We start from the raw sequence: 27,709 nt of genomic DNA, 5'->3' as shown, positions 1-27,709 counted from the left end.
CTGCTTCATCACAGATAACTCCTAGAGAGAGGACAGAGGGGGGAGGGGTCAGTCTTTCTGGACCTCATACTGAGCAGAACCTGCTTCATCACAGATAACTCCTAGAGAGAGGACATAGGGGGGAGGGGTCAGTCTTTCTGGACCTCATATTGAGCAGAACCTGCTTCATCACAGATAACTCCTAGAGAGGACAGAGGGGGAAGGGGTCAGTCTTTCTGGACCTCATACTGAGCAGAACCTGCTTCATCACAGATAACTCCTAGAGAGAGGACAGAGGGGGGCGGGGTCAGTCTTTCTGGACCTCATACTGAGCAGAACCTGCTTCATCACAGATAACTCCTAGAGAGAGGACATAGGGGGAGGGGTCAGTCTTTCTGGACCTCATATTGAGCAGAACTTGCTTCATCACAGATAACTTCTAGAGAGGACAGAGGGGGAAGGGGTCAGTCTTTCTGGACCTCATACTGAGCAGAACCTGCTTCATCACAGATAACTCCTAGAGAGAGGACAGAGGGGGGAGGGGTCAGTCTTTCTGGACCTCATACTGAGCAGAACCTGCTTCATCACAGATAACTCCTAGCGAGGACAGAGGGGGAAGGGGTCAGTCTTTCTGGACCTCATACTGAGCAGAACCTGCTTCATCACAGATAACTCCTAGAGAGAGGACAGAGGGGGGAGGGGTCAGTCTTTCTGGACCTCATACTGAGCAGAACCTGCTTCATCACAGATAACTCCTAGAGAGGACAGAGGGGGGCGGGGTCAGTCTTTCTGGACCTCATACTGAGCAGAACCTGCTTCATCACAGATAACTCCTAGCGAGAGGACAGAGGGGGGAGGGGTCAGTCTTTCTGGACCTCATACTGAGCAGAACCTGCTTCATCACAGATAACTCCTAGCGAGAGGACAGAGGGGGAAGGGATTACAATAGACAATAGGAGAGTCTACAGGACAGGAGACCAGATTACAATAGACAATAGGAGACCAGATTACAATAGAGATTACAATAGGATTACAATAGGAGACCAGATTACAATAGGAGACCAGATTACAATAGGATTACAATAGGAGACCAGATTACAATAGAGATTACAATAGGAGACCAGATTACAATAGACAATAGGAGACCAGATTACAATAGACAATAGGAGACCAGATTACAATAGACAATAGGAGACCAGATTACAATAGACAATAGGAGACCAGATTGCAATAGACAATAGGAGACCAGATTACAATAGACAATAGGAGACCAGATTACAATAGAGATTACAATAGGATTACAATAGGAGACCAGATTACAATAGACAATAGGATAGTCTACAGGACAGGAGACCAGATTACAATAGACAATAGGAGACAAGATTACAATAGACAATAGGAGACCAGATTACAATAGACAATAGGAGACCAGATTACAATAGACAATAGGAGACTAGATTACAATAGACAATAGAGTGTCTACAGTGTAGTGACTAGTAGCTAGTTGGTTACAGAGCAGTGTGGTGACTAGTAACTAGTTGGTTACAGAGCAGTGTGGTGACTAGTAACTAGTTAGTTACAGAGCAGTGTGGTGACTAGTAGCTAGTTGGTTACAGAGCAGTGTGGTGACTAGTTGGTTACAGAGCAGTGTGGTGGCTAGTAGCTAGTTGGTTACAGAGCAGTGTTTTAGCTAGTTAGTTACAGAGCAGTGTTGTAGCTAGTAGGATATAGAGTAGTTTTTTACTGACGGCTACAGAGCCGTCAGGAACGTTGTGGCTCCGGGTCGGTTGGCTACAGAGCCGTCAGGAACGTTGTGGCTCCGGGTCGGTTGGCTACAGAGCCGTCAGGAACGTTGTGGCTCCGGGTCGGTTGGCTACAGAGCCGTCAGGAACGTTGTGGCTCCGGGTCGGTTGGCTACAGAGCCGTCAGGAACGTTGTGGCTCCGGGTCGGTTGGCTACAGAGCCGTCAGGAACGTTGTGGCTCCAGGTCGGTTGGCTACAGAGCCGTCAGGAACGTTGTGGCTCCGGGTCGGTTGGCTACAGAGCCGTCAGGAACGTTGTGGCTCCGGGTCGGTTGGCTACAGAGCCGTCAGGAACGTTGTGGCTCCGGGTCGGTTGGCTACAGAGCCGTCAGGAACGTTGTGGCTCCGGGTCGGTTGGCTACAGAGCCGTCAGGAACGTTGTGGCTCCGGGTCGGTTGGCTACAGAGCCGTCAGGAACGTTGTGGCTCCGGGTCGGTTGGCTACAGAGCCGTCAGGAACGTTGTGGCTCTGGGTCGGTTGGTTACAGAGCAGTGTTGTAGCTAGTTGGCAACAGAGCAGTGTTTTAGTTCGTTGGCAACAGAGCCGTCAGGAACATTGTGGCTCTGGGTCGGTTGGCTACAGAGCCGTCAGGAACGTTGTGGCTCTGGGTCGGTTGGTTACAGAGCAGTGTTGTAGCTAGTAGCTAGTTGGTTACAGAGCAGTGTTGTAGCTAGTTGGTTACAGAGCAGTGTTGTAGCTAGTTGGCTACAGAGCAGTGTTGTAGCTAGTTGGCTACAGAGCAGTGTTGTAGCTAGTTGGTTACAGAGCAGTGTTGTAGCTAGTTGGCTACAGAGCCGTCAGGAACGTTGTGGCTCCGGGTCGGTTGGCTACAGAGCCGGTCAGGAACGTTGTGGCTCCGGGTCGGTATCAGCCCTCTATTTCTCGCCATGTGGACACATGCCCTGGCTGTCCCTCTGGCATTTCAAACAGCCAGGCCCTCTCTAATACGCCAGGCCTAATATGAGGAGCAGCTGTCTGCCAGGCCTGAGGGGTACATACTTGATGCCAGTGGGCCAGTGGTAGAACGCTGCGGTTGTGAATAGCGAAGCAAAACATTTCTCGAATCAAGTTCCGTTATCAGCTCTGCGTCTGCGTCTGAAATGGAAGGATATGATACGAGAGGCGTCTTGTCAGCATGTCTTATGGGGGGGGAAAACTCGATGGAGGCCGAAAACAATCTGTGTCATTCTGATGAACTGTTTGACGTTTTTTTATTTACTCAATTCAAATGAGAGCAATTACAATTTAAATTCACTTAAAAAAAAACGGACTCAGAATTGACCCTACGATGGATTGATATTTGAGATACTTTAGTTACTGTATATCATTAGGCAGTAGGCTGTACACTGAGCGGACTAAACATTAAGAACACCTGCCCTTTCCGTGACATGCCAGGTGAAAGCTATGATCCCTTACTGATGCCACTTGTTAAACCCACTTCCACTAAGGATGTTTAATAACTTCAGACACGTGGAACATGGACTGGGTGTGTCTGCCGTTCAGAGGGAAAGACGAAGGACGGTGACCAGGGTTCGGCAGTAGACGCCAGGCACTGTGTAGTCTAGTACATTTGTGTGTAGGTAGGTAGGTAGGTCCAAGGATTAGCGTTGTTTCACATATTTGGTGGCTTGATTCAGCTGGTAATAACCTTGCTAATTTAGTTAGCTAGCGAGGTAACGTCTAGAAACAACCAGGATAATTTCAACTCACCCCCTTTCGTGGTCGAGGAAAGAATTTTCAGAGAACAGTCCTCTTTTTGATTGTCTGGCACGCTAACGTTAGCTAGGGTACACCATTCACAACAGCAAGTCGTAGTTGATTGTAGATAGTCAGCTAACTACTACTATCCTTGCTAGCGTGGGGTTAGTTGGCAGTACACCCCCTTGATGTGTCACCGGTTTGTGTCAAGAACTGCTCAGTCAGCGTATAGAGGGGGGGTCAACATTAGAGAGGTGTTGTTATACTCAGTGTATAGTAGGATGTACGGGGGGGGTCAACATTAGAGAGGTGTTGTTATACTCAGTGTATAGTAGGATGTACAGGGGGGGGTCAACATTAGAGAGGTGTTGTTATACTCAGTGTATAGTAGGATGTACAGGGGGGGGGGGGTCAACATTAGAGAGGTGTTGTTATACTCAGTGTATAGTAGGATGTACAGGGGGGGTCAACATTAGAGAGGTGTTGTTATACTCAGTGTATAGTAGGATGTACAGGGGGGGTCAACATTAGAGAGGTGTTGTTATACTCAGTGTATAGTAGGATGTACAGGGGGGTCAACATTAGAAAGGTGTTGTTATACTCAGTGTATAGTAGGATGTACAGGGGGGGGGGGGTCAACATTAGAGAGGTGTTGTTATACTCAGTGTATAGTAGGATGTACAGGGGGGGGGGGGTCAACATTAGAGAGGTGTTGTTATACTCAGTGTATAGTAGGATGTACAGGGGGGGGGGGGGTCAACATTAGAGAGGTGTTGTTATACTCAGTGTATAGTAGGATGTACAGGGGGGGTCAACATTAGAGAGGTGTTGTTATACTCAGTGTATAGTAGGATGTACAGGGGGGGGGTCAACATTAGAGAGGTGTTGTTATACTCAGTGTATAGTAGGATGTACAGGGGGGGTCAACATTAGAGAGGTGTTGTTATACTCAGTGTATAGTAGGATGTACAGGGGGGGGGGGGGTCAACATTAGAGAGGTGTTGTTATACTCAGTGTATAGTAGGATGTACAGGGGGGGGGGGGTCAACATTAGAGAGGTGTTGTTAAACGCAGTGTATAGTAGGATGTACAGGGGGGGTCAACATTAGAGAGGTGTTGTTATACTCAGTGTATAGTAGGATGTACAGGGGGGTCAACATTAGAGAGGTGTTGTTATACTCAGTGTATAGTAGGATGTACAGGGGGGGGGGTCAACATTAGAGAGGTGTTGTTATACTCAGTGTATAGTAGGATGTACAGGGGGGGTCAACATTAGAGAGGTGTTGTTATACTCAGTGTATAGTAGGAGCCTCTCTCTCTGTACTGTACAGTGTGATTCTACAAACAAGCCTCTCTCTCTGTACTGTACAGTGTGATTCTACAAACAAGCCTCTCTCTCTGTACTGTACAGTGTGATTCTACAAACAAGCCTCTCTCTCTGTACTGTACAGTGTGATTCTACAAACAAGCCTCTCTCTCTGTACTGTACAGTGTGATTCTACAAACAAGCCTCTCTCTCTGTACTGTACAGTGTGATTCTACAAACAAGCCTCTCTCTCTGTACTGTACAGTGTGATTCTACAAACAAGCCTCTCTCTCTGTAATGTACAGTGTGATTCTACAAACAAGCCTCTCTCTCTGTACTGTACAGTGTGATTCTACAAACAAGACTCTCTCTCTGTACTGTACAGTGTGATTCTACAAACAAGCCTCTCTCTCTGTACTGTACAGTGTGATTCTACAAACAAGCCTCTCTCTCTGTACTGTACAGTGTGATTCTACAAACAAGCCTCTCTCTCTGTACTGTACAGTGTGATTCTACAAACAAGCCTCTCTCTCTGTACTGTACAGTGTGATTCTACAAACAAGCCTCTCTCTCTGTACTGTACAGTGTGATTCTACAAACAAGCCTCTCTCTCTGTACTGTACAGTGTGATTCTACAAACAAGCCTCTCTCTCTGTACTGTACAGTGTGATTCTACAAACAAGCCTCTCTCTGTACTGTACAGTGTGATTCTACAAACAAGCCTCTCTCTCTGTACTGTACAGTGTGATTCTACAAACAAGCCTCTCTCTCTGTACTGTACAGTGTGATTCTACAAACAAGCCTCTCTCTCTGTACTGTACAGTGTGATTCTACAAACAAGCCTCTCTCTCTGTACTGTACAGTGTGATTCTACAAACAAGCCTCTCTCTCTGTACTGTACAGTGTGATTCTACAAACAAGCCTCTCTCTCTGTACTGTACAGTGTGATTCTACAAACAAGCCTCTCTCTCTGTACTGTACAGTGTGATTCTACAAACAAGCCTCTCTCTCTCTGTACTGTACAGTGTGATTCTACAAACAAGCCTCTCTCTCTGTACTGTACAGTGTGATTCTACAAACAAGCCTCTCTCTCTGTACTGTACAGTGTGATTCTACAAACAAGCCTCTCTCTCTGTACTGTACAGTGTGATTCTACAAACAAGCCTCTCTCTCTGTACTGTACAGTGTGATTCTACAAACAAGCCTCTCTCTCTGTAATGTACAGTGTGATTCTACAAACAAGCCTCTCTCTCTGTACTGTACAGTGTGATTCTACAAACAAGACTCTCTCTCTGTACTGTACAGTGTGATTCTACAAACAAGCCTCTCTCTCTGTACTGTACAGTGTGATTCTACAAACAAGCCTCTCTCTCTGTACTGTACAGTGTGATTCTACAAACAAGCCTCTCTCTCTGTACTGTACAGTGTGATTCTACAAACAAGCCTCTCTCTCTGTACTGTACAGTGTGATTCTACAAACAAGCCTCTCTCTCTGTACTGTACAGTGTGATTCTACAAACAAGCCTCTCTCTCTGTACTGTACAGTGTGATTCTACAAACAAGCCTCTCTCTCTGTACTGTACAGTGTGATTCTACAAACAAGCCTCTCTCTCTGTACTGTACAGTGTGATTCTACAAACAAGCCTCTCTCTCTGTACTGTACAGTGTGATTCTACAAACAAGCCTCTCTCTCTGTACTGTACAGTGTGATTCTACAAACAAGCCTCTCTCTCTCTGTACTGTACAGTGTGATTCTACAAACAAGCCTCTCTCTCTGTACTGTACAGTGTGATTCTACAAACAAGCCTCTCTCTCTCTCTGTACTGTACAGTGTGATTCTACAAACAAGCCTCTCTCTCTGTACTGTACAGTGTGATTCTACAAACAAGCCTCTCTCTCTCTGTACTGTACAGTGTGATTCTACAAACAAGCCTCTCTCTCTCTGTACTGTACAGTGTGATTCTACAAACAAGCCTCTCTCTCTGTACTGTACAGTGTGATTCTACAAACAAGCCTCTCTCTCTCTGTACTGTACAGTGTGATTCTACAAACAAGCCTCTCTCTCTCTGTACTGTACAGTGTGATTCTACAAACAAGCCTCTCTCTCTGTACTGTACAGTGCCAACAGACTGAACCACCTGAACAGGCCTCAGGGCAACCGACTGAACCACCTGAACAGGCCTCAGGCCAACCGACTGAACAGGCCTCAGGCCAACCGACTGAACAGGCCTCAGGCCAACAGACTGAACCGACTGAACAGGCCAACCGACTGAACCACCTGAACAGGCCTCAGGCCAACCGACTGAATCGACTGAACAGGCATCAGGCCAACAGACTGAACCACCTGAACAGGCCTCAGGCCAACAGACTGAACCGACTGAACAGGCCAACAGACTGAACCGACTGAACAGGCCTCAGGCCAACCGACTGAACCGACTGAACAGGCCTCAGGCCAACAGACTGAACCACCTGAACAGGCCTCAGGCCAACTGACTGAACCAACTGAACAGGCCTCAGGCCAACCGACTGAACCACCTGAACAGGCCTCAGGCCAACAGACTGAACCGACTGAACAGGCCAACAGACTGAACCGACTGAACAGGCCTCAGGCCAACAGACTGAACCACCTGAACAGGCCTCAGGCCAACAGACTGAACCGACTGAACAGGCCTCAGGCCAACAGACTGAACCACCTGAACAGGCCTCAGGCCAACAGACCGAACCAACTGAACAGGCCTCAGGCCCACAGACTGAACCGACTGAACAGGCCGCAGGCCAACAGACCGAACCGACTGAACAGGCCTCAGGCCAACAGACTGAACCACTAAAAAGGATAGGTCACCAGAGCATTCTGGTTAATTAGCTGTAATACCTGAGCAGGTACAGATGCTATAGGTTTCTACTGTACTGTATATACTGTCCTACACCACTACAGTGTAGAGGCTTGTTGGGCTGTGGGGTATCTACTGTACTACACCACTACAGTGTAGAGGCTTGTTGGGCTGTGGGGTATCTACTGTACTACACCACTACAGTGTAGAGGCTTGTTGGGCTGTGGGGTTTCTACTGTACTACACCACTACAGTGTAGAGGCTTGTTGGGCTGTGGGGTTTCTACTGTACTACACCACTACAGTGTAGAGGCTTGTTGGGCTGTGGGGTATCTACTGTACTACACCACTACAGTGTAGAGGCTTGTTGGGCTGTGGGGTATCTACTGTACTACACCACTACAGTGTAGAGGCTTGTTGGGCTGTGGGGTTTCTACTGTACTACACCACTACAGTGTAGAGGCTTGTTGGGCTGTGGGGTTTCTACTGTACTACACCACTACAGTGTAGAGGCTTGTTGGGCTGTGGGGTTTCTACTGTACTACACCACTACAGTGTAGAGGCTTGTTGGGCTGTGGGGTATCTACTGTACTACACCACTACAGTGTAGAGGCTTGTTGGGCTGTGGGGTATCTACTGTACTACACCACTACAGTGTAGAGGCTTGTTGGGCTGTGGGGTTTCTACTGTACTACACCACTACAGTGTAGAGGCTTGTTGGGCTGTGGGGTATCTACTGTACTACACCACTACAGTGTAGAGGCTTGTTGGGCTGTGGGGTTTCTACTGTACTACACCACTACAGTGTAAAGGCTTGTTGGGCTGTGGGGTTTCTACTGTACTACACCACTACAGTGTAGAGGCTTGTTGGGCTGTGGGGTATCTACTGTACTACACCACTACAGTGTAGAGGCTTGTTGGGCTGTGGGGTATCTACTGTACTACACCACTACAGTGTAGAGGCTTGTTGGGCTGTGGGGTATCTACTGTACTACACCACTACAGTGTAGAGGCTTGTTGGGCTGTGGGGTATCTACTGTACTACACCACTACAGTGTAGAGGCTTGTTGGGCTGTGGGGTATCTACTGTACTACACCACTACAGTGTAGAGGCTTGTTGGGCTGTGGGGTTTCTACTGTACTACACCACTACAGTGTAGAGGCTTGTTGGGCTGTGGGGTTTCTACTGTACTACACCACTACAGTGTAGAGGCTTGTTGGGCTGTGGGGTTTCTACTGTACTACACCATTACAGTGTAGAGGCTTGTTGAAACAGGGATCAGTGCAGACAGGAAGTGACCAAGACACGAAAGATGAAAAGGATGACAGTGAAAGAAGAGACAGAGAGAGAGAGAGAGAGAGAGAGGGAGGCACACCTAGAGACCGGCAAAACCACTCTCTCTCCCTCACTCCGCCTCTCTCTCCCTGACTCCGCCTCACTGTCCCTCTCTCACTCCGCCTCTCCCTCCCTCCCTAGGCCTCTCTCTCTCCCTCCCTCCCTCGGCCTATCTCTCTCACTACGCCTCTCCCTCCCTCCCTCAGCCTCTCTCTCTCTCACTACGCCTCTCCCTCCCTCCCTCCGCCTCTCCCTCGGCCTCTCTCGCTCACTACGCCTCTCCCTCCCTCCCTCGGCCTCTCTCTCTCCCTCCGCCTCTCTCTCCCTCCTTCCGCCTCTCTCTCCCTCCCTCTCAGTCTCTCCCTCCCTCAGTCTCTCCCTCCCTCAGTCTCTCCCTCCCTCCGCCTCTCTCTCCCTCCCCCTCTCTCTTCCTCCCTCTCTCTCCCTCCCTCAGTCTCTCCCTCCCTCAGTCTCTCCCTCCCTCAGTCTCTCCCTCCCTCTCTGTCTCTCCCTCAGTCCCTCCCTCCCTCCCTCAGTCTCTCCCTCCCTCAGTCTCTCCCTCCCTCAGTCTCTCCCTCCCTCTCTGTCTCTCCCTCAGTCCCTCCCTCCCTCCCTCAGTCTCTCCCTCCCTCAGTCTCTCCCTCCCTCAGTCTCTCCCTCCCTCAGTCCCTCCCTCCCTCCCTCAGTCTCTCCCTCCCTCAGTCTCTCCCTCCCTCTCTGTCTCTCCCTCAGTCCCTCCCTCCCTCCCTCTCTCTCCCTCCCTCAGTCTCTCCCTCCCTCAGTCTCTCCCTCCCTCAGTCTCTCGCTCCCTCTCTGTCTCTCCCTCAGTCCCTCCCTCCCTCCCTCAGTCTCTCCCTCCCTCAGTCTCTCCCTCCTGCAGTCTCTCCCTCCTGCAGACATGCAGTCTGGGCTCAGCCATATAAAAACACACCTGTCATAAAAGACTCACACCTACATGACATCATCTACTTTCATTAGGATATATATGATGCAATATCACACATCCTGTGGCTTTATTCAATGGGAGAGTGGACTCTGAGCATATCTCTCCGTGGCTGAGGAGAGTGGACTCTGAGCATATCTCTCTCCATGGCTGAGGAGAGAGTGGACTCTGGGCATATCTCTCTCCGTGGCTGAGGAGAGAGTGGACTCTGGGCATATCTCTCTCCATGGCTGAGGAGAGAGTGGACTCTGAGCATATCTCTCTCCATGGCTGAGGAGAGAGTGGACTCTGGGCATATCTCTCTCCGTGGCTGAGGAGAGAGTGGACTCTGGGCATATCTCTCTCCATGGCTGAGGAGAGAGTGGACTCTGAGCATATCTCTCTCCATGGCTGAGGAGAGAGTGGACTCTGGGCATATCTCTCTCTGTGGCTGAGGAGAGAGTGGACTCTGGGCATATCTCTCTCCATGGCTGAGGAGAGAGTGGACTCTGAGCATATCTCTCTCTGTGGCTGAGGAGAGAGTGGACTCTGGGCATATCTCTCTCCATGGCTGAGGAGAGAGTGGACTCTGGGCATATCTCTCTCCGTGGCTGAGGAGAGTGTGTGTGTGTGTGTGTGTGGGTGGGTGCGTGCGTGCGTACCTCTCGGTGGTTGAGCAGTCGCTCCAGGTCGGAGGCCATATTGTTCTTCACCTGTTGGAGAGACGTCTTCTCTTTCCTCAGAGATCTGGACAGACAAACCCGAAACAGAGACTTTCTTTAGCGCTGACTAAATGAGACAGAATAACTCCCTCCATTTCCTCAGAGATCTGAATGGACAAACCCAAAACAGAGAGTTTCTGGAACGGCACTGTTACAACAGAGAACACAAATCACATCCAAACCTGCACCGAGTGGCGTGACCTTACGGAAACCGGACAATAGAAGTGTGTAATAAATCCATCTCTCTCAAAACAATGACTCAATACATTAACAACCAGGAGCTTGTAAGATAAATGTTACCCTATATAGGGCACTACTTTAGACCAGAGCCCTATATAGTGCACTACTTTAGACCAGAGCCCTATATAGTGCACTACTTTAGACCAGAGCCCTATATAGGGCACTACATTAGACCAGAGCCCTATATAGGGCGCTAGATTAGACCAGAGCCCTATATAGGGCACTACATTTGGCCAGGGCCCCTAGGGCTGAGAAGGACAGGACCTGGGACGAGCGAAAGACAGGGGGAGACTGAAAAGAGGAGACTGGAGGGGGAGACTGGAGGGGGAGAGGCTGAAAGGAGGAGACTGGAGGGGGAGACTGGAGGGGGAGAGGCTGAAAGGAGGAGACTGGAGGGGGAGACTGGAAGACGGAGACTGGAAGGGGGAGACTGGAAGGGGGAGACTGGAGGGGGAGACTGAAAGGAGGAGACTGGAAGGGGGAGACTGGAGGGGGAGACTGAAAGGAGGAGACTGGAGGAGGAGACTGGAGGGGGAGACTGAAAGGAGGAGACTAGAGGGGGAGACTGAAAGGAGGAGACAGTGGTGTGTGTACCTGGTGTCCTCCTCCAGCTGTGTGATGCGTTCTCTGAGGGACAGTATCTGTGTGTCTCTCTGTCTCACCGTGTCGATCAGGTAACTGTAGGGCTGCTGGGCCTGCTGTAGGAGACGGTTAGCTGCTTCCAGCTAGGACACACACACACACACACACACACACACACACACACTTGTTGAACCCGTTTGTTGATTCACGCTACAGTCACTGACTTGGCCTTTGATTGGGAGGGCCCTCTAAAAAACACACCTTTCAGGTGGAATATGTTTCATGTTGGCAACCCTTCCAACATGATGTCGAACACTGTGACAGGAAGGAAGGTGTGGTGAGGACAGTGTGGGTGAGACCTCACGAGTTAGTTAGGAGTCTATTACACTGTGGGTTAGGAGTCTGAACTACTACAATGTGGGCTAGGAGTCTATTACACTGTGGGTTAGGAGTCTATACTACTACTACACTGTGGGTTAGGAGTCTATACTACTACTACACTGGGTTAGGAGTCTATACTACTACTACACTGGGTTAGGAGTCTATACTACTACTACACTGGGTTAGGAGTCTATACTACTACTACACTGGGTTAGGAGTCTATACTACTACTACACTGGGTTAGGAGTCTATACTACTACTACACTGGGTTAGGAGTCTATACTACTACTACACTGTGTGGGTTAGGAGTCTATACTACTACTATACTGGGTTAGGAGTCTATACTACTACTACACTGTGGGTTAGGAGTCTATACTACTACTACACTGGGTTAGGAGTCTATACTACTACTACACTGGGTTAGGAGTCTATACTACTACTACACTGTGGGTTAGGAGTCTATACTACTACTACACTGGGTTAGGAGTCTATACTACTACTACACTGTGGGTTAGGAGTCTATACTACTACTACACTGGGTTAGGAGTCTATACTACTACTACACTGGGTTAGGAGTCTATACTACTACTACACTGGGTTAGGAGTCTATACTACTACACTGTGGGTTAGGAGTCTATTACACTGTGGGTTAGGAGTCTATACTACTACTACACTGGGTTAGGAGTCTATACTACTACTACACTGGGTTAGGAGTCTATACTACTACTACACTGGGTTAGGAGTCTATACTACTACTACACTGTGGGTTAGGAGTCTATACTACTACTACACTGTGGGTTAGGAGTCTATACTACTACTACACTGTGGGTTAGGAGTCTATACTACTACTACACTGGGTTAGGAGTCTATACTACTACTACACTGGGTTAGGAGTCTATACTACTACTACACTGTGGGTTAGGAGTCTATACTACTACTATACTGGGTTAGGAGTCTATACTACTACTATACTGTGGGTCTGTCCTGTGTGTTCTCTCCTCAGAGATCTGTCCTGTGTGTTACCTCCTCAGAGATCTGTCCTGTGTGTTACCTCCTCAGAGATCTGTCCTGTGTGATACCTCCTCAGAGATCTGTCCCGTGTGTTACCTCCTCAGAGATCTGTCAAGTGTGTGTTACCTCCTCAGAGATCTGTCCTGTGTGTTACCTCCTCAGAGATCTGTCCTGTGTGTTACCTCCTCAGAGATCTGTCCTGTGTGTTACCTCCTCAGAGATCTGCCCTGTGTGTTACCTCCTCAGAGATCTGTCCTGTGTGTTACCTCCTCAGAGATCTGTCCTGTGTGTGATACCTCCTCAGAGATCTGTCCTGTGTGTGATACCTCCTCAGAGATCAGTCCTGTGTGTTACCTCCTCAGAGATCTGTCCTGTGTGATACCTCCTCAGAGATCTGTCCTGTGTGATACCTCCTCAGAGATCTGTCCCGTGTGTTACCTCCTCAGAGATCTGTCCTGTGTGATACCTCCTCAGAGATCTGTCCTGTGTGTTACCTCCTCAGAGATCTGTCCCGTGTGTTACCTCCTCAGAGATCTGTCCTGTGTGATACCTCCTCAGAGATCTGTCCTGTGTGATACCTCCTCAGAGATCTGTCCTGTGTGTTACCTCCTCATAGATCTGCCCTGTGTGTTACCTCCTCAGAGATCTGTCCTGTGTGATACCTCCTCAGAGATCTGTCCTGTGTGATACCTAATCAGAGATCTGTCCTGTGTGTTACCTCCTCAGAGATCTGTCCTGTGTGTTACCTCCTCAGAGATCTGTCCTGTGTGTTACCTCCTCAGAGATCTGTCCTGTGTGTTACCTCCTCAGAGATCTGTCCTGTGTGATACCTCCTCAGGGATCTGTCCCGTGTGTTACCTCCTCAGAGATCTGTCCTGTGTGTTACCTCCTCAGAGATCTGTCCTGTGTGTTACCTCCTCAGAGATCTGTCCTGTGTGTTACCTCCTCAGAGATCTGCCCTGTGTGTTACCTCCTCAGAGATCTGCCCTGTGTGTTACCTCCTCAGAGATCTGTCCTGTGTGTTACCTCCTCAGAGATCTGTCCTGTGTATTACCTCCTCAGAGATCTGTCCTGTGTGATGTGTTACCTCCTCAGAGATCCGTCCTGTGTGTTACCTCCTCAGAGATCTGTCCTGTGTGATACCTCCTCAGAGATCTGCCCTGTGTGTTACCTCCTCAGAGATCTGTCCTGTGTGTTACCTCCTCAGAGATCTGTCCTGTGTGTGTTACCTCCTCAGAGATCTGTCCTGTGTGTTACCTCCTCAGAGATCTGTCCTGTGTGTTACCTCCTCAGAGATCTGTCCTGTGTGTTACCTCCTCAAAGATCTGTCCTGTGTGTGTTACCTCCTCAGAGATCTGTCCTGTGTGATGTGTTACCTCCTCAGAGATCTGTCCTGTGTGTTACCTCCTCAGAGATCTGTCCTGTGTGTTACCTCCTCAGAGATCTGCCCTGTGTGTTATCTCCTCAGAGATCTGTCCTGTGTGATACCTCCTCAGAGATCTGTCCTGTGTGTTACCTCCTCAGAGATCTGTCCTGTGTGTGATACCTCCTCAGAGATCTGTCCTGTGTGTGATACCTCCTCAGAGATATGTCCTGTGTGTTACCTCCTCAGAGATCTGTCCTGTGTGATGTGTTACCTCCTCAGAGATCTGTCCTGTGTGTTACCTCCTCAGAGATCTGTCCTGTGTGATACCTCCTCAGGGATCTGTCCCGTGTGTTACCTCCTCAGAGATCTGTCCTGTGTGTTACCTCCTCAGAGATCTGTCCTGTGTGTTACCTCCTCAGAGATCTGTCCTGTGTGTTACCTCCTCAGAGATCTGCCCTGTGTGTTACCTCCTCAGAGATCTGCCCTGTGTGTTACCTCCTCAGAGATCTGTCCTGTGTGATACCTCCTCAGAGATCTGTCCTGTGTGATACCGCCTCAGAGATCTGTCCTGTGTGATGTGTTACCTCCTCAGAGATCTGTCCTGTGTGTTACCTCCTCAGAGATCTGTCCTGTGTGTTACCTCCTCAGAGATCTGCCCTGTGTGTTATCTCCTCAGAGATCTGTCCTGTGTGATACCTCCTCAGAGATCTGCCCTGTGTGTTACCTCCTCAGAGATCTGCCCTGTGTGTTACCTCCTCAGAGATCTGTCCTGTGTGTTACCTCCTCAGAGATCTGTCCTGTGTATTACCTCCTCAGAGATCTGTCCTGTGTGATGTGTTACCTCCTCAGAGATCCGTCCTGTGTGTTACCTCCTCAGAGATCTGTCCTGTGTGTGATACCTCCTCAGAGATCTGTCCTGTGTGTGATACCTCCTCAGAGATCAGTCCTGTGTGTTACCTCCTCAGAGATCTGTCCTGTGTGATACCTCCTCAGAGATCTGTCCTGTGTGATACCTCCTCAGAGATCTGTCCCGTGTGTTACCTCCTCAGAGATCTGTCCTGTGTGATACCTCCTCAGAGATCTGTCCTGTGTGTTACCTCCTCAGAGATCTGTCCCGTGTGTTACCTCCTCAGAGATCTGTCCTGTGTGATACCTCCTCAGAGATCTGTCCTGTGTGATACCTCCTCAGAGATCTGTCCTGTGTGTTACCTCCTCATAGATCTGCCCTGTGTGTTACCTCCTCAGAGATCTGTCCTGTGTGATACCTCCTCAGAGATCTGTCCTGTGTGATACCTAATCAGAGATCTGTCCTGTGTGTTACCTCCTCAGAGATCTGTCCTGTGTGTTACCTCCTCAGAGATCTGTCCTGTGTGTTACCTCCTCAGAGATCTGTCCTGTGTGTTACCTCCTCAGAGATCTGTCCTGTGTGATACCTCCTCAGGGATCTGTCCCGTGTGTTACCTCCTCAGAGATCTGTCCTGTGTGTTACCTCCTCAGAGATCTGTCCTGTGTGTTACCTCCTCAGAGATCTGTCCTGTGTGTTACCTCCTCAGAGATCTGCCCTGTGTGTTACCTCCTCAGAGATCTGCCCTGTGTGTTACCTCCTCAGAGATCTGTCCTGTGTGTTACCTCCTCAGAGATCTGTCCTGTGTATTACCTCCTCAGAGATCTGTCCTGTGTGATGTGTTACCTCCTCAGAGATCCGTCCTGTGTGTTACCTCCTCAGAGATCTGTCCTGTGTGATACCTCCTCAGAGATCTGCCCTGTGTGTTACCTCCTCAGAGATCTGTCCTGTGTGTTACCTCCTCAGAGATCTGTCCTGTGTGTGTTACCTCCTCAGAGATCTGTCCTGTGTGTTACCTCCTCAGAGATCTGTCCTGTGTGTTACCTCCTCAGAGATCTGTCCTGTGTGTTACCTCCTCAAAGATCTGTCCTGTGTGTGTTACCTCCTCAGAGATCTGTCCTGTGTGATGTGTTACCTCCTCAGAGATCTGTCCTGTGTGTTACCTCCTCAGAGATCTGTCCTGTGTGTTACCTCCTCAGAGATCTGCCCTGTGTGTTATCTCCTCAGAGATCTGTCCTGTGTGATACCTCCTCAGAGATCTGTCCTGTGTGTTACCTCCTCAGAGATCTGTCCTGTGTGTGATACCTCCTCAGAGATCTGTCCTGTGTGTGATACCTCCTCAGAGATATGTCCTGTGTGTTACCTCCTCAGAGATCTGTCCTGTGTGATGTGTTACCTCCTCAGAGATCTGTCCTGTGTGTTACCTCCTCAGAGATCTGTCCTGTGTGATACCTCCTCAGGGATCTGTCCCGTGTGTTACCTCCTCAGAGATCTGTCCTGTGTGTTACCTCCTCAGAGATCTGTCCTGTGTGTTACCTCCTCAGAGATCTGTCCTGTGTGTTACCTCCTCAGAGATCTGCCCTGTGTGTTACCTCCTCAGAGATCTGCCCTGTGTGTTACCTCCTCAGAGATCTGTCCTGTGTGATACCTCCTCAGAGATCTGTCCTGTGTGATACCGCCTCAGAGATCTGTCCTGTGTGATGTGTTACCTCCTCAGAGATCTGTCCTGTGTGTTACCTCCTCAGAGATCTGTCCTGTGTGTTACCTCCTCAGAGATCTGCCCTGTGTGTTATCTCCTCAGAGATCTGTCCTGTGTGATACCTCCTCAGAGATCTGCCCTGTGTGTTACCTCCTCAGAGATCTGCCCTGTGTGTTACCTCCTCAGAGATCTGTCCTGTGTGTTACCTCCTCAGAGATCTGTCCTGTGTATTACCTCCTCAGAGATCTGTCCTGTGTGATGTGTTACCTCCTCAGAGATCCGTCCTGTGTGTTACCTCCTCAGAGATCTGTCCTGTGTGATACCTCCTCAGAGATCTGCCCTGTGTGTTACCTCCTCAGAGATCTGTCCTGTGTGTTACCTCCTCAGAGATCTGTCCTGTGTGTGTTACCTCCTCAGAGATCTGTCCTGTGTGTTACCTCCTCAGAGATCTGTCCTGTGTGTTACCTCCTCAGAGATCTGTCCTGTGTGTTACCTCCTCAAAGATCTGTCCTGTGTGTGTTACCTCCTCAGAGATCTGTCCTGTGTGATGTGTTACCTCCTCAGAGATCTGTCCTGTGTGTTACCTCCTCAGAGATCTGTCCTGTGTGTTACCTCCTCAGAGATCTGCCCTGTGTGTTATCTCCTCAGAGATCTGTCCTGTGTGATACCTCCTCAGAGATCTGTCCTGTGTGTTACCTCCTCAGAGATCTGTCCTGTGTGTGATACCTCCTCAGAGATCTGTCCTGTGTGTGATACCTCCTCAGAGATATGTCCTGTGTGTTACCTCCTCAGAGATCTGTCCTGTGTGATGTGTTACCTCCTCAGAGATCTGTCCTGTGTGTTACCTCCTCAGAGATCTGTCCTGTGTGATACCTCCTCAGGGATCTGTCCCGTGTGTTACCTCCTCAGAGATCTGTCCTGTGTGTTACCTCCTCAGAGATCTGTCCTGTGTGTTACCTCCTCAGAGATCTGTCCTGTGTGTTACCTCCTCAGAGATCTGCCCTGTGTGTTACCTCCTCAGAGATCTGCCCTGTGTGTTACCTCCTCAGAGATCTGTCCTGTGTGATACCTCCTCAGAGATCTGTCCTGTGTGATACCGCCTCAGAGATCTGTCCTGTGTGATGTGTTACCTCCTCAGAGATCTGTCCTGTGTGTTACCTCCTCAGAGATCTGTCCTGTGTGTTACCTCCTCAGAGATCTGCCCTGTGTGTTATCTCCTCAGAGATCTGTCCTGTGTGATACCTCCTCAGAGATCTGTCCTGTGTGTTACCTCCTCAGAGATCTGTCCTGTGTATTACCTCCTCAGAGATCTGTCCTGTGTGATGTGTTACCTCCTCAGAGATCCGTCCTGTGTGTTACCTCCTCAGAGATCTGTCCTGTGTGATACCTCCTCAGAGATCTGCCCTGTGTGTTACCTCCTCAGAGATCTGTCCTGTGTGTTACCTCCTCAGAGATCTGTCCTGTGTGTGTTACCTCCTCAGAGATCTGTCCTGTGTGTTACCTCCTCAGAGATCTGTCCTGTGTGTTACCTCCTCAGAGATCTGTCCTGTGTGTTACCTCCTCAAAGATCTGTCCTGTGTGTGTTACCTCCTCAGAGATCTGTCCTGTGTGATGTGTTACCTCCTCAGAGATCTGTCCTGTGTGTTACCTCCTCAGAGATCTGTCCTGTGTGTTACCTCCTCAGAGATCTGCCCTGTGTGTTATCTCCTCAGAGATCTGTCCTGTGTGATACCTCCTCAGAGATCTGTCCTGTGTGTTACCTCCTCAGAGATCTGTCCTGTGTGTGATACCTCCTCAGAGATCTGTCCTGTGTGTGATACCTCCTCAGAGATATGTCCTGTGTGTTACCTCCTCAGAGATCTGTCCTGTGTGATGTGTTACCTCCTCAGAGATCTGTCCTGTGTGTTACCTCCTCAGAGATCTGTCCTGTGTGATACCTCCTCAGGGATCTGTCCCGTGTGTTACCTCCTCAGAGATCTGTCCTGTGTGTTACCTCCTCAGAGATCTGTCCTGTGTGTTACCTCCTCAGAGATCTGTCCTGTGTGTTACCTCCTCAGAGATCTGCCCTGTGTGTTACCTCCTCAGAGATCTGCCCTGTGTGTTACCTCCTCAGAGATCTGTCCTGTGTGATACCTCCTCAGAGATCTGTCCTGTGTGATACCGCCTCAGAGATCTGTCCTGTGTGATGTGTTACCTCCTCAGAGATCTGTCCTGTGTGTTACCTCCTCAGAGATCTGTCCTGTGTGTTACCTCCTCAGAGATCTGCCCTGTGTGTTATCTCCTCAGAGATCTGTCCTGTGTGATACCTCCTCAGAGATCTGCCCTGTGTGTTACCTCCTCAGAGATCTGCCCTGTGTGTTACCTCCTCAGAGATCTGTCCTGTGTGTTACCTCCTCAGAGATCTGTCCTGTGTGTGATACCTCCTCAGAGATCTGTCCTGTGTGTTACCTCCTCAGAGATCTGTCCTGTGTGTTACCTCCTCAGAGATCTGTCCTGTGTGTTACCTCCTCAGAGATCTGTCCTGTGTGTTACCTCCTCAGAGATCTGTCCTGTGTGTTACCTCCTCAGAGATCTGTCCTGTGTGTTACCTCCTCAGAGATCTGTCCTGTGTGTTACCTCCTCAGAGATCTGTCCTGTGTGTTACCTCCTCAGAGATCTGTCCTGTGTGTTACCTCCTCAGAGATCTGTCCTGTGTGTTACCTCCTCAGAGATCTGTCCTGTGTGTGCGTTGCGTCTCTCCAGATCTCTCCTCAGCAGTGTGTTCTGTTTCTCCAGCTGCAACAGTCTACGGGCCAGATGGACACTGCAACACACATTAAATAATCTCTCTAACAGAAAACCAACCCATAATCATTCATCCCAAATTGCACCCTATTCACTATATAGTGCACTACTTTAGACCAGAGCCCTATAGAACCCTATTCCCTATATATAGTGCACTACTTTAGACCAGAGCCCTATATAACCCTATTCCCTATATATAGTGCACTACTTTAGACCAGAGCCCTATATAACCCTATTCCCTATATAGTGCACTACTTTAGACCAGACCCCTATAGAACCCTATTCCCTATATAGTGCACTACTTTAGACCAGGGCCCTATAGAACCCTATATAGTGCACTACTTTAGACCAGGACCCTATAGAACCCTATTCCCTAGACCAGGACCCTATAGAACACTATAGAACCCTATATAGTGCACTACTTTAGACCAGGACCCTATAGAACCCTATATAGTGCACTACTTTAGACCAGGACCCTATATAACCCTATATAGTGCACTACTTTAGACCAGGACCCTATAGAACCCTATATAGTGCACTACTTTAGACCAGGACCCTATAGAACCCTATTCCCTATATAGTGCACTACTTTAGACCAGGGCCCTATATAACCCTATTCCCTATATAGTGCACTACTTTAGACCAGGACCCTATAGAACCCTATTCCCTATATAGTGCACTACTTTAGACCAGGGCCCTATAGAACCCTATATAGTGCAATACTTTAGACCAGGGCCCTATAGAACCCTATATAGTGCAATACTTTAGACCAGGGCCCTATAGAACCCTATATAGTGCACTACTTTAGACCAGGACCCTATAGAACCCTATTCCCTATATAGTGCACTACTTTAGACCAGGGCCCTATATAACCCTATTCCCTATATAGTGCACTACTTTAGACCAGGACCCTATAGAACCCTATATAGTGCACTACTGTAGACCAGGGCCCATAGTGAATAAGAGGCCGTACCCCGTCAGATCAGATCTCACCTCTGCCTGAGTCGTCTCTTGGCGGTTGTGGGAACGTTGGCACCGTAACCATAGGAGAACAGAACTCTCTCTGCTTCCTGCTCATCATCAACTGACCAGAGAGACAACGACCAACGGAAAGAATGAATGGTTGGTTACATTTCATAACGGAACATATTGCATCAGAGCAGTGTGTGTGTGTGTGTGTGTGTGTGTGTGTGTGTGTGTGTGTGTGTGTGTGTGTGTGTGTGTGTGTGTGTGTGTATCACTCTGCTGGTTGTGCAGCACATTTTATAGTCAGATAATTAGTAGTGTCAATCACTGCTACTAGTATTATCCTAACATCGTGCCAACGTGACTCTAACGTCGTGAGAACGTGACTCTAACGTCGTGCCAACATGACTATCCTAACGTCGTGAGAACGTGACTCTAACGTCGTGCCAACATGACTATCCTAACGTCGTGCCAACGTGTCTCTAACGTCGTGCCAACATGACTATCCTAACGTCGTGCCAACATGACTCTAACGTCGTGCCAACGTGACTCTAACGTCGTGCCAACATGACTATCCTAACGTCGTGAGAACGTGACTCTAACGTCGTGCCAACGTGACTCTAACGTCGTGAGAACGTGACTCTAACGTTGTGCCAACATGACTATCCTAACGTCGTGCCAACATGACTATCCTAACGTCGTGCCAACATGACTATCCTAACGACGTGAGAACGTGACTCTAACGTCGTGCCAACGTGACTCTAACGTCGTGCCAACATGACTATCCTAACGTCGTGAGAACGTGACTCTAACGTCGTGCCAACGTGACTATCCTAACGTCGTGAGAACGTGACTCTAACGTCGTGCCAACGTGACTATCCTAACGTCGTGCCAACGTGACTATCCTAACGTCGTGCCAACATGACTATCCTAACGTCGTGCCAACATGACTATCCTAACGTCGTGAGAACGTGACTCTAACGTCGTGCCAACGTGACTCTAACGTCGTGCCAACATGACTATCCTAACGTCGTGAGAACGTGACTCGAACGTCGTGCCAACGTGACTATCATAACGTCGTGAGAACGTGACTCTAACGTCGTGCCAACGTGACTCTAACGTCGTGCCAACATGACTATCCTAACGTCGTGAGAACGTGACTCTAACGTCGTGCCAACGTGACTCTAACGTCGTGCCAACATGACTATCCTAACGTCGTGAGAACGTGACTCTAACGTCGTGCCAACGTGTCTCTAACGTCGTGCCAACATGACTATCCTAACGTCGTGAGAACGTGACTCTAACGTCGTGCCAACGTGACTCTAACGTCGTGCCAACATGACTATCCTAACGTCGTGAGAACGTGACTCTAACGTCGTGCCAACGTGACTCTAACGTCGTGCCAACATGACTATCCTAACGTCGTGAGAACGTGACTCTAACGTCGTGCCAACGTGACTCTAACGTCGTGCCAACATGACTATCCTAACGTCGTGAGAACGTGACTCTAACGTCGTGCCAACGTGACTCTAACGTCGTGCCAACATGACTATCCTAACGTCGTGAGAACGTGACTCTAACGTCGTGCCAACGTGACTAACGTCGTGCCAACATGACTATCCTAACGTCGTGAGAACGTGACTCTAACGTCGTGCCAACGTGACTCTAACGTCGTGCCAACATGACTATCCTAACGTCGTGAGGACATTACTTTCAGCAGCCTGCATGGTGACATCGTCCAGCTCCTGCTCCAGTTTCTCGTAGGTCTGTAGTCTGGCCTGCTGCTCAGCATTCTGGGCCTGGAGTTCCGTTATCTGCTTCTCTGAGGACGCCTGAAGCCTGTACAACTCCTTGGTCATGACCTGATGGAAGACCAGGGGCAGTTAGCTGTGGGCCAGGGCTCAGCAAGCCGTATGTAACACCCTGGACCGAAGCTAAGGGCTTTAGGTAACACCCTGGACAGGAGCTAAGGGCTGTATGTAACACCCTGGACAGGAGCTAAGGGCTGTATGTAACACCCTGGACAGGAGCTAAGGGCAGTATGTAACACCCTGGACAGGAGCTAAGGGCTTTATGTAACACCCTGGACAGGAGCTAAGGGCTGTATGTAACACCCTGGACAGGAGCTAAGGGCATTATGTAACACCCTGGACAGGAGCTAAGGGCTGTATGGAACACCCTGGACCAGAGCCAATGGCAGTATGTAACACCCTGGACCGGAGCTAAAGGCTTTATGTAACACCTTTGACAGGAACTAAGGGCTGTATGTAACACCCTGGACAGGAGCTAAGGGCTGTATGTAACACCCTGGACAGGAGCTAAGGGGCTGTATGTAACACCCTGGACAGGAGCTAAGGGGCTGTATGTAACACCCTGGACAGGAGCTAAGGGCTGTATGTAACATCCTGGACCAGGGCTAATGGGCTGTATGTAACACCCTGGACCAGAGCTAGGGGGCTGTATGTAACACCCTGGACCAGAGCCAAGGGGCTGTATGTAACACCCTGGACTGGAGCTAAGGGGCTGTATGTAACACCCTGGACCAGGGCTAATGGGCGGTATGTAACACCCTGGACCAGATCTAGGGGCTGTATGTAACATCTTGGACCAGATCTAGGGGCTGTATGTGACACCCTGGACCAGAGCTACAGGCTGTATGTAACACCCTGGACCAGAGCTAATGGGCTGTATGTAACACCCTGGACCGGAGCTAAGGGGCTGTATGTAACACCCTGGACCAGATCTAGGGGCTGTATGTAACATCTTGGACCAGAGCTAATGGGTTGTATGTAAACACCCTGGACCAGAGCTAAGGGGTTGTATGTAACACCCTGGACCAGAGCTAATGGTCTGCCCTACTAGGACGTTCTAACAACCAAAATGCTTAGGATTCCAGTAGTCTGGTTCTGGTTCCTCCTCTAGGGTCCTGGTCTAAGGTAGTGCACTATATAGGGAATAGGGTTCTATAGGGTCCTGGTCTAAGGTAGTGCACTATATAGGGAATAGGGTTCTATAGGGTCCTGGTCTAAGGTAGTGCACTATATAGGGAATAGGGTTCTATAGGGTCCTGGTCTAAGGTAGTGCACTATATAGGGAATTGGGTTCTATAGGGCCCTGGTCTAAAGTAGTGCACTATATAGGGAATAGGGCTCTGGTCTAAAGTAGTGCACTATATAGGGAATAGGGTTCTATAGGGCCCTGGTCTAAAGTAGAGCACTATATAGGGAATTGGGTTCTATAGGGACCTGGTCTAAAGTAGTGCACTATATAGGGAATAGGGCTCTGGTCTAAAGTAGTGCACTATATAGGGAATAGGGTTCTATAGGGCCCTGGTCTAAAGTAGAGCACTATATAGGGAATTGGATTCTATAGGGCTCTGGTCTAAAGTAGTGCACTATATAGGGAATAGGGTTCTATAGGGCCCTGGTCTAAAGTAGAGCACTATATAGGGAATTGGGTTCTATAGGGACCTGGTCTAAAGTAGTGCACTATATAGGGAATTGGGTTCTATAGGGCTCTGGTCTAAAGTAGTGCACTATATAGGGAATAGGGTTCTATAGGGCCCTGGTCTAAAGTAGAGCACTATATAGGGAATTGGGTTCTATAGGGACCTGGTCTAAAGTAGTGCACTATATAGGGAATAGGGTTCTATAGGGCCCTGGTCTAAAGTAGAGCACTATATAGGGAATTGGGTTCTATAGGGACCTGGTCTAAAGTAGTGCACTATATAGGGAATTGGGTTCTATAGGGCTCTGGTCTAAAGTAGTGCACTATATAGGGAATAGGGTTCTATAGGGCCCTGGTCTAAAGTAGAGCACTATATAGGGAATTGGGTTCTATAGGGACCTGGTCTAAAGTAGTGCACTATATAGGGAATTGGGTTCTATAGGGACCTGGTCTAAAGTAGTGCACTATATAGGGAATAGGGTTCTATAGGGCTCTGGTCTAAAGTAGTGTAATATATAGGGAATAGGGTTCTATAGGGCCCTGGTCTAAAGTAGTGCACTATATAGGGAATAGGGCACCATTTGGGACCTCTACCTCTAGCTTCTTCTGGTGTTTCTCTGTCTCCATCTGACACTGTCCCAGGTTCCTGGCGGTCTCCTCCTGTAACATCTGAGAGCGCTCTGTCTCAAAGCTCTTCAGCTTCACCTGGTTCAGGAGCTCTGCCACTCGGCTGTCTGTCCCCGTCTGGACACCACGGAACCTGGGGACACACAGTTATATATATTTAACCTGGGAACACACAGTTATATATATTTAACCTGGGGACACACAGTTATATATATTTAACCTGGGAACACACACACAGTTATATATATTTAACCTGGGGACACACACAGTTATATATATTTAACCTGGGAACACACACAGTTATATATATTTAACCTGGGGACACAGAGACACAGTTATATATATTTAACCTGGGGACACACACAGTTATATATATTTAACCTGGGGACACACACAGTTATATATATTTAACCTGGGGACACACACACAGTTATATATATTTAACCTGGGGACACACACAGTTATATATATTTAACCTGGGGACACACACAGTTATATATATTTAACCTGGGGACACAGAGACACAGTTATATATATTTAACCTGGGGAAACACAGTTATATATATTTAACCTGGGGACACACACACAGTTATATATATTTAACCTGGGGACACACACACAGTTATATATATTTAACCTGGGGACACACAGTTATATATATTTAACCTGGGAACACACACACAGTTATATATATTTAACCTGGGGACACACAGTTATATATATTTAACCTGGGAACACACACAGTTATATATATTTAACCTGGGGACACAGAGACACAGTTATATATATTTAACCTGGGGACACAGAGACACAGTTATATATATTTAACCTGGGGAAACACAGTTATATATATTTAACCTGGGGACACACAGTTATATATATTTAACCTGGGGACACAGTTATATATATTTAACCTGGGGACACACACAGTTATATATATTTAACCTGAGGACACACACAGTTATATATATTTAACCTGGGGACACACACAGTTATATATATTTAACCTGGGGACACACACAGTTATATATATTTAACCTGGACACACACACACAGTTATATATATTTAACCTGGGGACACACACAGTTATATATATTTAACCTGGACACACACACAGTTATATATATTTAACCTGGGGACACACACAGTTATATATATTTAACCTGGACACACACACACAGTTATATATATTTAACCTGGGGACACACACACAGTTATATATATTTAACCTGGGGACACACACAGTTATATATATTTAACCTGGGGACACACACAGTTATATATATTTAACCTGGACACACACACACAGTTATATATATTTAACCTGGGGACACACACAGTTATATATATTTTACCTGGGGACACACAGTTATATATATTTAACCTGGGGACACAGAGACACAGTTATATATATTTAACCTGAGGACACACACAGTTATATATATTTAACCTGGGGACACACACAGTTATATATATTTAACCTGGGGACACACACAGTTATATATATTTAACCTGGGGACACACAGTTATATATATTTAACCTGGGGACACAGTTATATATATTTAACCTGGGGACACAGTTATATATATTTAACCTGGGGACACAGTTATATATATTTAACCTGGGGACACAGTTATATATATTTAACCTGGGGACACAGTTATATATATTTAACCTGGGGACACAGTTATATATATTTAACCTGGGGACACACACACACAGTTATATATATTTAACCTGGGGACACAGTTATATATATTTAACCTGGGGACACACACAGTTATATATATTTAACCTGGGAACACACACAGTTATATATATTTAACCTGGGGACACACACAGTTATATATATTTAACCTGGGGACACACACAGTTATATATATTTAACCTGGGAACACACACAGTTATATATATTTAACCTGGGAACACACACAGTTATATATATTTAACCTGGGGACACACACAGTTATATATATTTAACCTGGGGACACACACAGTTATATATATTTAACCTGGGAACACACACAGTTATATATATTTAACCTGGGGACACAGTTATATATATTTAACCTGGGGGGACACAGTTATATATATTTAACCTGAGGACACAGTTATATATATTTAACCTGGGGACACACACAGTTATATATATTTAACCTGGGGACACACACAGTTATATATATTTAACCTGGACACACACACAGTTATATATATTTAACCTGGGAACACACACAGTTATATATATTTAACCTGGGGACACACAGTTATATATATTTAACCTGGGGACACACAGTTATATATATTTAACCTGGGGACACAGTTATATATATTTAACCTGGGGACACACACAGTTATATATATTTAACCTGGGGACACACACACAGTTATATATATTTAACCTGGGGACACACACACAGTTATATATATTTAACCTGGGGACACACACACAGTTATATATATTTAACCTGGGGACACACACACAGTTATATATATTTAACCTGGGGACACACACACAGTTATATATATTTAACCTGGGGACACACAGTTATATATATTTAACCTGGGGACACACAGTTATATATATTTAACCTGGGGACACACACAGTTATATATATTTAACCTGGGGACACACACACAGTTATATATATTTAACCTGGGGACACACACACAGTTATATATATTTAACCTGGGGACACACACACAGTTATATATATTTAACCTGGGGACACACACACAGTTATATATATTTAACCTGGGGACACACAGTTATATATATTTAACCTGGGGACACAGTTATATATATTTAACCTGGGGACACACACACAGTTATATATATTTAACCTGGGGACACACACACAGTTATATATATTTAACCTGGGGACACACAGTTATATATATTTAACCTGGGGACACACACAGTTATATATATTTAACCTGGGGACACAGAGACAGTTTTACATTTGAGTTCTTATCCAGAGACAAGACACATGAACTCTTCCCAGTGAATCTTGCATGGGGGCTGTTCAGTTAAACACGTGTGTGAAGTTGGGATAGAGAGAGTAGAGGTCTCCTTACTCTATGTTCTATTGGCCTTGTGTATCACTGACTACAAACCACCTGCAGTGATACTGGACAGGAAATGGTTCCATATTTATCACTGACTAC

The 27,709-nt window shown here is 47.6% G+C and overlaps 1 protein-coding gene across 1 annotated transcript in view; it reads right to left on the bottom strand.

Annotated features, from left to right (window-relative positions):
- LOC139414040 (progesterone-induced-blocking factor 1-like) overlaps positions 1–27,709 on the bottom strand; it is a 62,236-nt gene that overhangs the window by 3,257 nt on the left and 31,270 nt on the right. The window contains exons 10-15 of the mRNA XM_071161916.1: positions 24,510–24,675; positions 22,180–22,330; positions 20,496–20,586; positions 19,419–19,521; positions 11,430–11,560; positions 10,536–10,620 (exon numbers count right to left, since the gene is read on the bottom strand). Of these exons, the coding sequence (XP_071018017.1) occupies positions 10,536–10,620; positions 11,430–11,560; positions 19,419–19,521; positions 20,496–20,586; positions 22,180–22,330; positions 24,510–24,675 (727 nt within the window). The remainder of the gene's footprint in view (positions 1–10,535; positions 10,621–11,429; positions 11,561–19,418; positions 19,522–20,495; positions 20,587–22,179; positions 22,331–24,509; positions 24,676–27,709) is intronic.

The sequence above is a fragment of the Oncorhynchus clarkii genome, chromosome 7 (genome assembly GCF_045791955.1).
Source record: "Oncorhynchus clarkii lewisi isolate Uvic-CL-2024 chromosome 7, UVic_Ocla_1.0, whole genome shotgun sequence".
NCBI lineage: Eukaryota > Metazoa > Chordata > Actinopteri > Salmoniformes > Salmonidae > Oncorhynchus > Oncorhynchus clarkii.
The sequence above is the reverse complement of the archived record's forward strand: the minus strand, read 5'-3'. Positions and strand labels throughout refer to the sequence as shown.